Genomic DNA, 12642 nt, shown 5'->3' on the forward strand with positions numbered 1-12642 from the left:
CTCACTATGAAACCACACAAACACATGCATACCCTAAACAGAAAACTGAATCATCTGTGCATTTAAGCATCACTGAAACTCTTTCTGAAACTCATTATAAGCAGAGAGAAAAGCACCATCCTCGTGTTGAAGAGAAAGGGAATCTAAACGGGAATATTCTTGTTGGCACGCTTGCAACATGTGCTAAGGCTATGGCACACTTGTCTATGCTCACCATGGCAATTAGACCCTCACCCAACTGCCTTAAATCCTCCCCTACTCCATATTTTGTTCACTCCTCGAATTCTCTCTAAAAAAATATAGGAATATCAGTTCAAAAGAAAACAAAGATCCCTTGGTGGGCTCACCAGCATAAAAGAGAGTCTCGATAAGTGTCCTCAAATTTCCCATCAACAACTACACTTTTTACATCGCCACCTCTCCTCCTCTTCTTTCTTGCTTTCCTTGCTTCTTCTTTTTTTCCTACTTTTTCTTGCTCGTATTTTGTTTGCTAGCTGTTTCTCTGACGTTTGATCATGGTGGGCACCAATAACAAAGTAGAGGATTCCTATGCGGAAGATCTCCAAAGCCATTTCTCTAATATGGCTACTACAAATACAGATGTGAGTGAGAAGAATTCAATAGTGTCATTAGAGATAGCAATGGAGGTACACAAGGTTATCCCACCACCCCCTAAGAGCACGTTAGCCAAGTTCAAGACTAAGTTGAAGGAGACCCTTTTTCCCGATGACCCTCTACGCCAGTTCAAGGGTCAGACACTTGGGAGGAAAATTATTTTGGGATTTCAATACATATTCCCTATGCTTCAGTGGGCGCCTAACTACAATCTCAAGCTCTTCAAATCCGATATCATTGCTGGCCTTACTATTGCCAGCCTAGCCATTCCACAGGTAATAATATGTCTTCTTTTAATTGTTCTATCCAAAGCTCGACTTTTCATAACTTTGTTTTTGGGTTTCCTGTTGGATTGATTTATACCCATTTCTTACTTATTTCAGGGAATCAGTTACGCTAAACTCGCTAATCTACCTCCTTTACTTGGCCTTTGTAAGCAAGCTCCTCTTCTCTTTTCTCTTCAATTGATGGTTTCATATAATGTTCCTAACCAACAAGAAGAAACCTCCGTTATGATTGTGTTTTATCGATATCACAAACCAAACAAAGCTCTTCTTATTCTTCTTCTTTGCAATTTTTATGTAAAATTCTTTTTCATGTCTTGAATGAAAGATTCAGTTGGTCTATTGAAGTGTACATGACAAATAACACTAACTCTAACAGCTTAACCTTTGGAGTATTTGGTTGTTTCACCTACTATCAGAGTTGTTGCCATATGGCAGGTCTTGGGTTCAAAACCCAATCTTGATATTAAAAATCAACAGACCAACCCAAAAGAGAGGCCACACGTGCCGGCTAACCCAAAAAAAAGATGGGCCAAGTGAGGGGGAGTATTGAAATGTACATGATTAAATAATTCGAACTCTAACAGCTCAACCATTCAGAAAATTAAAAAGTAACACTTAAGCTTTTGGAGTAATAAGTTGCTTCACATAATCACATGGTCTAAGCAAAGACAAAAATCAAAATTCCAGAACCTATTTTTTCGTCGGTTGTACTTTGGGATCCAATTAAATAAACTTTATTTTGTTTTTTAATTACTTGTGTGTTTGTTTGTAGATTCTAGCTTTGTACCTCCTATTGTGTATGCTATACTTGGAAGCTCGAGGGATGTTGCAGTAGGTCCCACTGCCATTGCTTCTCTTTTATTGGGATCCATGCTAACCGAAGTTGTTTCTCCAAACCAGCCACTCCTCTATCTTCAGTTATCTTTGACTGCAACCTTCTTTGCAGGAATCTTCGAAACTTTATTGGGATTTCTAAGGTGATCAATCTAAACATGATTTACACAAGTATTTACTTAGAGACAAGGTGAAATTCATCTTATATATATATTTGTTTTCTAACAGAAAAGTTCTTTTTGTGTATTGTAGACTGGGATTTATAATAGATTTCCTTTCAAAGCCTACTCTCATAGGATTCATGGCCGGGTCTGCAGTCATTGTCTCTCTTCAACAGCTCAAACTCCTCCTTGGAATTGTTAACTTCACCAAAAAAGCTGCTTTGGTTCCCGTTATGACCTCAGTTTTTCAAAGGAGAGATGAGGTGCAAAAATCGTGTAGACCTACATATCATATGATTCATATCTTCTATGAAGAAGATATGTTATTATAATAAGCACTTTTTATCCATCTTGTTCTCTTGATTTTTCAAAAAAATTTAGCGTCCTTTACATAGTTTTTTGTGCTCTTTTGTGCAGTGGTCATGGCAAACCATTCTCATGGGTTTCTTCTTCCTTTCGTTCCTCCTAGTGGCGAGACACGTTGTATGTTCTTTTCTCACCAACTTTTGTCGCACGTACATACGTTGATTTTTATAAAAAAAACATTCATATCTTGAAAGTTTCATCAAGCTCGTGTTTTAAATATTTCTGCTGATACTGTCGCATAAGTCGGTCCCAGCAGTAATTTTAAATTAAGCTAGGGGTATAATGGATCTTTACCTCTCGCAAGTTGCAAGCATAGGCTAAGATCGTTCATTACTCAATCCAGGTGCGGGAATCAAGGCGGTATCATTCAATTTCAAGGTGGTGAAATGACAAAATGCCCCTTGATTTGATAATGACACTCCTCTCTTTTATTTATACTTCCCTGATGAGTGATGACACGCGGGTAACTTTTTTCGAAATAGAAATGATACAGGGTGCTTTGACAACGGAAATGTTACCAGCACTGCTCTATTTTGATGAGGGCACTCCTCACTTTATTAAAAGTACGGTATGGCCAGCACCATAGGATGATCCAAACCGTCCATTAGATGGGCCACAGCCTAAATAGGTTTTGCCCGAAAAATTATTTCCATAGGTTGATCCTAACCCTCCGATCTGAATGTTAGAGGAGGGTAAGGAACAACCTATGGAAATATTAATTTTTGGGGCACAACCTATTTAGGTTGTGGCCCATCTAATGGACGGTTTGGATCGTGCATCCCATACCTTGCTTTTAATTAAGTGAGGAGTGCCCTCATCAAAATACAGTAGTTCTGATAACATTTCCCAACAATTGACACTATATATTATCAAATACCAATACATGGTTGTGTTGTGCCTATATCATTCCTCTTTTGAAAATTGTAGCGGCCTAAGGATTGCTATACTGTACAAAAAGAGGAGTGTCACTTACTAAAATAGTAAAATATGGGGATGGGGATATCATCCTCGCAATCAAGGGCCTTAGACTGCAGGCATTATTCTTCTTTAATCACAACTTGTCATATTGTTTTGAGGGATTTGCTAAGGTCCATAGCAAAAGGCTTTTCGCGGATGGTCTGTCCCAGTTCAGACCAGCCACCTCATGAATGGAGACAAAAGATGTTGTCTTCTGCTGGTCTGACTTGCGACAGACCAGCTGCAAAATGTATTTTGCGATGGACGCTAGCAATTCCCTTGTTATGAACTCCGATCATGTTTTTTTTTTTTTGGATATGGACGAGACTATTTACGAGGGACCCACTAGATAAATGACCGAGATCACTGGATCATGCACTTTGGTTGAGCATATCATCATAGAATTCCTCCATTTTCTATATTATGAGTTCTATTTTTTTTTTAAATACTGCAGATACTATATTAATAATAATAATAAATTAAATTAAAATAAAAACAAACAGTAAATGATCCGGTGTGGATAGATTTCACTGCAGTTATCACCATCCGATCAAAGATTTAAACTGGCCCCCACTTGCTTTGATGGTGATAAGATTTTCTGAAGTATTTATTTATGCATGCCATTAAACTAATAAAAAAGATTTGTTGGATTGAAATAAATGCAGAGCTTGAGGAAACCCAAGCTCTTTTGGGTTTCAGCGATAGCCCCTCTCACGAGTGTCCTCCTTTCGACACTATTCATTTTCGCATTCAAAGGTCAAAATCACGATATCAGCATAGTAAGATCACTTTCTTCTATCATCTTAATCTTTATTCTTTATTAGTAAATGTTTTCCACCTTTTTCATATAATTTTATTTCATTATTGCGTGTAGATTGGGAGCTTGAAAGGAGGAGTAAATCCTTTTTCATTTAACATGTTAAAATTCCATAGCAGCCACACAACGGCAGCTATAAAAGTTGGGCTCGTTGCTGGCATTGTTTCCCTCACGGTAAGTTATGTTATTCTTTATGGGAATTTCTAAGCATAGTAATAGTAAGCAAAACATGATTCGGCAAAAAAAAAAGGGGACGGAAAAAATTCGAGTTTAATACGGTATTAGTTCAAAAAAAATAGTACAAAAATGGAAATAGAAAAAAAGAGTTTAAAATTGTCATTTACAACATATAGTGGGGTAAAGTTGGAATTTTGGCAAAAAAACAATAAGGGCCCGTTTGGATACGCGGATTTTATAATCCAGGTTTTTAGTTTGAAAACAGTGTAAAAGAGGGTTAGAGACAAGAGAAGAAGCGGACCAACCGTCGTTTTTGACTCATTTTTTACTTCTCTCCCTTCTTTCCATCAGCAAGAGAGTAGAAGATGGTTCATGATCCAGTTGCTGCATGCTGTCTGGCAGAGTTTCTTGGATTTTAAGTAAGAAATTCAGGTTTTAAAAATCTCTCCCGCAACGTGAGATTTCTAAAACCTAAAAATATGAGAGGATCTGCCACTCTCTTGCTGACTGACGGAAAGAAGAGCGAGAAGTAAAAAACGACAGCTGGTCCGCTTCTTCTCCTATCTCTTAGCTACAATTTTGAAGAAATTCCGGATTCTAAAATCCATGTATCCAGACGGCCCTTAAATAATCCAAGTTTTTTTTACGGTAAGGGCACGTTTGGCTACCATGATTTTTTTTTTGGCATGATAAATCGGTGACTCCGAGTGGAGATGAGGGTGAAGTGCCTAAAAAGACGGAAATAAAAAATAGGAAATCGGTGTCTCCGGTGATGAGAAGTGGCAAAAAATCGGGAAACAGACGGTCGGATTTTGAGCAGAGCTTTTTGTTTCCTGATTTTAAGCCCCTTCTCACCACATGGAGATGCCAGTTTCCTGTATTTTGTTGGTCGGATTTGAGCAGAGTTTTTTGTTTCCTGATTTAAGTCCCTTCACAGTTCACACCACATGGAGATGCTAGTTTCCTGTATTTTATTGGTAGGATTTTGAGCAGAGTGTTTTGTTTCCTGATTTTAAGACCCTTCTCACCACATGGAGATGCTACTTTCCTGTATTTTGTTTCCTGGTTTTTAGCCATATAACCCGCCTAACCCCTCTCTTACCACTTGAGGCGCCCGTTTATCATGAAATAATTTCATGGTAGCCAAACGTGCCCTAAAAGTTTTAAACAGAGTATTAAAACGCAAACTAATAAAACATGTTTTTTAACATGTTTGATTTGATGGTAAGCAATTGCAGATAGGTGATGCCGTGTGGCTGGCCCAGCTGTATGGTGATTCTAAGTGCTAGGGTTGCAACTCAGGTAGAGCGGGTTGGGTTTTCGAGAACCCTAACCTACCCTAGAAATTATCTCAGGCCGGGTCGAGTTTTCTATGGGAAACCCCGAGATTTATAAACAGTACCCTACCTGAGATAGCTTCTAAGATAGGGGAGTTAATGTTTAGCTTAAGATTATGACTAATTTCAAGGATTGAAGAAAATAGAAAATCTCTAACTATAAGTCATCAAGTGTATAAATTTAAGAAGGAAACTACTCTCACATCACAAATAACATCACCTCAATGAAAACAATTATATCAATTAATTATAGAAAATTGTCATTCAAGAGATATTTAAGAAAGTTATAGAACTCCTATAAAACTCAGGTCAAGGTTTTCAACCTAGCTGACCAAACCAAAGACCCATGATTTCTAAACCCAACCCAAGTTATTTAATTTCGGTAGCATCGGGTTGTGTCTGGGTCGGGTTTTTAATGACCCGACTCAAGCTGCAACCTTACTAAGTGGTCTTTATTTTCGGTCAGATATGTCTTACTCTAGTATTGGACTGTCTACTTTTATTTAAAACAACAATGATTGATTAACTAAAGGGACATATTAGTCATTTTAAAGTAAGAAAATTATATTTCTATTATTTATTCTTTGTTTTTCATTTACAAAATAGTAATTTGGAGGACAATAAAAATATGTAGGAAGGAATAGCAGTAGGAAGGACGTTTGCTGCGATGAAGAACTACAAGGTGGATGGGAACAAGGAAATGATCGCGATAGGGTTAATGAATGTGGTTGGCTCTTGCTCTTCCTGCTACTTTACGACAGGTGCGTATTTCACTCCTTTCGTCCCTCAACTGCTAATTTTTGGCATTCCCCATTCAAAATAGAGAAGAGAACTCATCTATATGATGCCCGACCGTCAAGTACTGTCAAAAAGGTACCGCACTGATATTTGATCCAACAGCAGCCCACTTTTTTAAGAGGCTACTGTTGGATCAAATATCAACGGTACCACCTTCACGCTACTTGACGGTCGGGCACCCTATAATTTCTCCTCATCTATAATCACATTTAACAATACATTTTATCATTTTCCCACTTGTATGGTAAATAAGGTCACTTTAGGTACCGTGATCTATACCTTAAACTCAGTTACGTGACTTGTAAAAGGGCCCACCTTTCATCCAATTTCAAGATCTTGAAAATTGAAATTGGGTTATTTAAAGTTTATCTTAATTGCATATGGGGGCATAAATTAAGGCCACTTTAGAAGCCATTACTCCGATGAATATTAAACTATTGAGGAATGCTAGACTGAAGGGCGCTCTTGCAAAAATGATTGGATATCAGGGAGCCCCTACTGGCTGCACATCACCAAAGTGCATTAATAGTAGCTGAAAAGTCGAAGATGACGGTGACGTGCAGCCAATGGGGGTGCCCTTTCACCTCATTTTTACAAGGGCGCCCCTGAGTTTAGCATTCCTTTACACTATTATACCCAATGTTCATAGAGGATAAGAGAGTGACTAGGCAGACAACATGATCACGATCAATGGTGATAATCAGTTCTAAGATCCCTAAAGGGCACATGTAGGCGGAATCTAAACCATTGATCTTGTAGAACATGATGAGGTAACCAATATGGTCTTCGTCCCCATACGGAATGAATATCCCAATGTGTAAGATAGAGGACTACAAAAATAATTGGTTTAGATTTTGTTCGGGAACAATAAAAAGAGGCTTTATAGATTAAGATTTATCACGGTATTTTGTGAGGAATAGGTCCGATCATATAGACATAGCATAGGCGCACCCATAGACCATAGTGTATTGAAGCTTATAAAATAAGGTGTAGTGTTGGCTCTGATACCAATAAGATATCCCATCAGTATCTTATCTTCTATCTCGTCTTATCTTTAAGCTTCTATAGAATGGACCCCAGAGTTCCCCCAACAGCCAGTCTTCTTGGCATCTTCAAAATTATATGAAGATAAACTCCAAATGGGACGTTAAATATTATTTTAGTAGTTATATAAGACTACTTTAGCTAAGTTTCGACTTTGGTCTATAAGGGTGTCTGAAGTTATAAAATTTTAAATAACTTCTGAGCCTCCCAAGTTTCCCAATTGTATATGATATTTAGAATAGATAGATAGTCTAAACACTACATAATCAAATTTTGTTAAATTATATGTAGGCCCACTCTAATCGAATTTTGTAATGCAGGAGCCTTCTCTCGGTCTGCTGTGAATCACAATGCAGGAGGGAAAACATCATTCTCTAACATAGTGATGGCACTGACTGTGATGGTTACCCTCCTCTTCTTGATGCCCCTCTTCCATTACACGCCCAATGTTGTATTGGGTGCTATCATAGTTTCGGCCGTTATCGGCCTCATTGATATACCGGCAGTCTATCTCGTTTGGACTATCGATAAGATCGATTTCCTCATCTGTACATGTGCATTTATAGGTGTCATATTCATTTCCGTCCCCGGCGGTCTTGCCATTGCAGTAATTATCACACTTCCTAATCTTGAACATTAATCTTGTTTAACCAAGTCCTTGTTTGTTTTGGATTTTGAGAGCCAATTTTAAGTCCAAAACCAATTCTTGGCAAATTTGAGCGTTTGGTTTGTAGTGTAAAATATATTTTGGACTCAAATCCATTCTACATCCCACAAATATGTGCATTTTCGCTTCATTGTAGAATCGGTTTGAGTCCAAACTTGATCTTACAACTAAGAAGCAAGCACCCAATTTTGCCTAGAATTGGTTTTGGACTCCAAATTGATTCACAAAATTCCAAACAAAGAGGACCCAAGTGATTTTATTTACGTTTTTCTCATGATAAGAGGCCAATGTTTGTTCTCCTAGATTGGAATTTCGATACTCAAGGTACTTCTACAAACAACAAGGCCGAAGACAGTAATTCTTGGCAACATTCCTGGGACGGACATCTACCGGGATCTTCATCACTACAAGGATGCCATTAGAGTCCCGGGCTTCCTCATCCTCAGCATTGAAGCTCCGGTTAACTTTGCCAACACTAACTATCTCGTTGAAAGGTATTTGCTTCTGTCGGGTATCTAATCCAATTCATATTGGGAATTTCACCATGCTGTTAGCAAAGTTAGGCTTTGTTTTATGTTGGAAAATTTGGCTGCCCTGCTTATATAGTATATCGGTACATATTGGGGCTGTTCTCGACATAGAGAGGATAACAAGCCTATCTAATGATTGATAAACCCTGGCTTGCTATTCCCATGGAGAGCGTAACAAGCCTATCCAATGATAAAATAAACCCTGAGAGTATCCCCATTGGGGAAATATCATTTTTCTAAAATCCAAAATTTATCTAAGAACCCATGGATGCCCTAGAATTTTATTAATAAAAATAAATGAAGTATAAGAGGATGACATGTCACCTGGTTTATTAAACCTAACGAAAATAATAAAAGAACCCAAAATAGAACCACACTACAACATAAAAATGATTATCTAACTTGAACATTAGTAATACCAGCTGATCACATCTAACAACCCTTTAGTTGTCTCTTGGGAGATCCACCCAATCCAGAATGTTTTATCAAGTCTAGTAGAACATACCTGATTGGCCAATGAATTTTCAACACAATTTCCTTCTCTATACTTGATAGACATAAAGCAATTCATACTAGAAGTGCGGGATACTATATCCTTGAGAAAATAATAGATGTTCCATGGAGGCTCATTTTTGCCTTTAATGAATTAACCGGGACTTGGTTATCAGATTCGATCTTAATATTAATGAGGCCTAAAGTTCTACAATATCTCTGCCCAACAGGATTACTCGATGGATAGAAGAAGAAGAAGAAAAGGAAGGACAAGGAGAGAAAGGGGGTCTCGAATTTGTAGTCATAGACTTGTCGGGCGTAAGCACCATAGATGCAACTGGGATTTCACTTCTGACTGAGCTGAAGAAGGTGACAGATAACCGTGATATGGAGGTAAGCAAAAAAAAAAAACATTGTAGTCAATAAATATTGTGCTGCATGGTACATGTTTAATTAAGTTCATTTGGGTTGATTGGCATCAAATCACACAGTTTGTGTTGGTGAATCCGGTGGGAGAGGTGGTCGAGAAATTGGTACGCGCGAATCAGGTTCACAAGTTCATGTGTGGCGATCACCTCTTCTTGACAGTTGGAGAGGCCATTGTTTCGCTCTCATCCAAGGTTAAGGACGGCGGGTTAAACCATGTATGATAGGCTAAATAAGCTTACAAATCCAAGAAGAGCCCTTATCGCTAAACCATATAGCTGTTCCTTGGACGTTTAAATTGCATATCCCTTGTTTTTGTTTACTTTAGATTAATATCGATTAATCAAGGATGATAATGTATCCAAATCTTGTAAATTTACGAAATTAAATCGTGATGATATAAATGCAATTGATTTGGTGCTCCCTTTTTTTTTTATGACTTTTCCCCTAGTGGTTTTTTAAGAAAATGAATTATATTATATAAAGTACCAAAATTACCCTCATGACTTACACAAGTTTGCATTAGGAGGTGTAACTCTGGTGGAGTTTTGGGAATTTTGGTTGAACTTTTACCATAGAATCAGGTCGGGTTCTGGTTGATTCAAATTCATTTTTTAGCAAAAGCTCAACCCCACCTGACCCAAATTTCACTCCTAGTAGAGAGAGAGAGAGAGAGAGAGAGAGAGAGAGAGAGAGAGATGCAATGCAATGCAATCTCTATTCCCCTGTTTATCATTTTCTCCTTTTGTTTTACAATGGGAAAATGATGAATCATGCAATGTAATTTTCCTACATATTTCGATCGAGGTGAATCTCATAAGTAATTGGATCCAGATTAGATTATTCCATATGCAAGAGGATATTTCACATGTGTGCATGTTGCAAATGTGTAGAGCATAAGATGCGTCAAAGGAATACGGTGGAATGACAAGTGTAAAAACTCTCTCCCCTATTTTGTTGAAAACTTCCTTATTTCATAGAAAGGGAGGCAAAAATATCTCATCTTTTATTTTGTAGAAGGTACTAGTTTTACCTTACTATTTTTACTAAGTCCAAAGCATACTAGTTTTACCAAGTACAGGATTGACGGAAAATCTTACATTATAAGTAGGGACATGCATATGAACTAAGAAATAAAAAGAGAGATTGAAGAGGGCACTCATCATGCATCTTGAGGCTTTGAAGAAGAAGAAAATTATCTTCTTCGTTTGAGAAGGAGGTACCATGCACTAGGACGTAGATCTGTGACTTTATTTTTTCATTATTGAGTTAATGTTCCTTCCCCACATAATACAAGTAGAGGAAGTAGTTTGTCAGTTTGTTTAGTTGTTAGTTTGATTATCTTTCTAGGTTGAGAAGATAGGTGATTATTGGTTAGTCATTCTCATTATTGAATGAGACTTTGGAAAAGGATTAGTTTTCCCTCTCCATTACATTGATTTTGTGCTGATCTTCTCATCACGCAAAAGCAAACCTTATATACGCGTATAGAAGGTGTGATTAAAAGCCTCATCTGCTAGATTAGATCATTGGTCATTTAAATAATTTCAACATCGAAGAAATGTAATTTTGGATCATATTTTTTATTTTTTATTTGCATAGGTACGTGGTCCTTATTAAAGAATGTCTTAGAATCTGTTCACCAAAATAAAGATTTCTTACATAAGTTTTTCTGATTCCTAGGCCCTTTTCATTTTAGATTTTGACTACTGATTGTGAGTCCAAAACTGATTATGTAAACAACAACACCGACTCTCTTTAAAGTCCATTTGTTTTAGGATTTCTTGAGAGCTTTTTTTTTGTTTTGTTTTACCTAAAGTTATTAGATAAGGGTTTGTGTCTATCTAGAGTTTCTAGAAGCTTAAGTTCACAGAATATGGGCTTAAAATTAAACCTTTATTTTGCGTCCAATAATCGGTTTTGGACTCACAATCGGCATGTCAAAATCTGGAACCAACGAGGCCTTAAAACTTGTCTTCTTTAATTTTTCTTTGCCTATTTATTAAATCAAATAGCAAAGTAGTCAGGGTAAACTTTGAAAATGTAGTTATTAAGATTTTATACAAATATTAAGATTTATAATTCGTTCTGAATTTTATAGAAGATAAATATGTGTAGGACCGACTTAAATTTAAGTAAAAAATCAAGGAGCTGGTTGGGGTGGCCGAATGTAATTCTTTATTTTTTTTTCCCTTTGGAAGGTTAAAGAACATGCCCTTTCATACATTCCAAGCTTTGCTACACATTTTATTTCATGAACTCTTTTATTTCCCAATAGACATCACAAAACAAGATACATGAATAAGTACATACTATAGTAGTAGAAGTAGTTTGAATTTACTTATGCATTGACCTTAGACAATTCCCTTTCAACTGCTTTCTTGAGAAAACTACCCTCCTCCAAAACCATCTGAACAGGCAAGAAGCCCAATCCATTTGCCATTGCAAGCATCATCTGCTTAGTCTCTGCCCTGAACTCTTCCATGTCCACCACACCATTGCAGTCGTGATCGAATTGGAGGAAGAGGGAATCATAGACGAGACTTGGATTTGAGTCCACCACGTCCACACCAAAGTGGGTCTCCAGAACTCTTAGACTCCTTAGCTCCTTCATCATCTCTACATATGAGAGGAGACCATCTTTGTCTGTGTCAAGACAAGCAAAGAGGTCACCAACTGAGCCATTGAAGGCTAGCTCATCTTCCACAAATTCGCGAATAGTGGTACCATCCAACACTTCCACACTCATCCTTTCCTTTCTATCTATCTAATTAGAGAACAAATTTAAACACTCAAATTCGAGATTTGATAAGATGAGTTTGAAGGAGGAGAAGAAGATCTTGGTTTCAGGAAGTGTGTTGGCTTTGTATTTATATATGTTGGCTTTTGGCTTTTGCTGTGTTAGAGTGTCGACATTGGCCTGTTGTTTTCTTTCCATGTATTTGACTTGAAAAGCAAACCGTTTTATTGGCACAAACCACGGGGAGGAAGAAGTCTCCTAGTTAATGTCCTTAGTAAAGCTACGTTGACCATAGACTTTGCTTTCAAAGACAGAGTGACAGACAGCCAAAACAATTCACTACGTTCAACATTTTATAAAGTCGGTTCAAATGTCTAACAACATGGGGTACAAA

General features: G+C 37.4%; 2 protein-coding genes across 2 annotated transcripts; one reads left to right on the forward strand and one right to left on the reverse strand.

Annotated features, from left to right (window-relative positions):
• Nucleotides 1–405: 405 nt before the first annotated feature.
• LOC143877747 (putative sulfate transporter 3.3) lies at nt 406–9931 on the forward strand. The gene is made up of 12 exons (XM_077379966.1): nt 406–890; nt 999–1047; nt 1675–1879; nt 1989–2160; nt 2315–2380; nt 3886–3999; nt 4095–4211; nt 6186–6312; nt 7714–8000; nt 8364–8554; nt 9313–9475; nt 9574–9931. Exons 1-12 carry the CDS (start codon nt 516–518, stop codon nt 9730–9732), a joined length of 2025 nt encoding a protein of 674 aa, XP_077236081.1. The 5' UTR covers nt 406–515; the 3' UTR covers nt 9733–9931.
• Nucleotides 9932–11643: 1712 nt separating this feature from the next.
• Nucleotides 11644–12363, reverse strand: LOC143876738 (uncharacterized). Its single transcript, XM_077378434.1, has one exon. The coding sequence runs from the start codon at nt 12255–12257 to the stop codon at nt 11850–11852; it is 408 nt and encodes a 135-aa protein (XP_077234549.1). The 5' UTR covers nt 12258–12363; the 3' UTR covers nt 11644–11849.
• Between the last annotated feature and the right edge of the window lie 279 nt (nt 12364–12642).

This window comes from Tasmannia lanceolata, unplaced genomic scaffold, assembly GCF_043159265.1.
Source record: "Tasmannia lanceolata isolate RefF3 unplaced genomic scaffold, GAP_Taslan_0.1 ptg000005l, whole genome shotgun sequence".
NCBI classification, from domain to species: Eukaryota; Viridiplantae; Streptophyta; class Magnoliopsida; order Canellales; family Winteraceae; genus Tasmannia; species Tasmannia lanceolata.

Excerpts from the sequence above, each read along its gene's own strand:
- LOC143876738 (XM_077378434.1), bottom strand. The coding sequence starts at position 12,257 with ATGAGTGTGGAAGTGTTGGATGGTACCACTATTCGCGAATTTGTGGAA.
- LOC143877747 (XM_077379966.1), top strand. The coding sequence starts at position 516 with ATGGTGGGCACCAATAACAAAGTAGAGGATTCCTATGCGGAAGATCTC. Across the intron at positions 4,000-4,094 it reads AAAATCACGATATCAGCATA|ATTGGGAGCTTGAAAGGAGG; the intron begins GTAAGATCACTT and ends TATTGCGTGTAG. Across the intron at positions 9,476-9,573 it reads CAGATAACCGTGATATGGAG|TTTGTGTTGGTGAATCCGGT; the intron begins GTAAGCAAAAAA and ends CAAATCACACAG.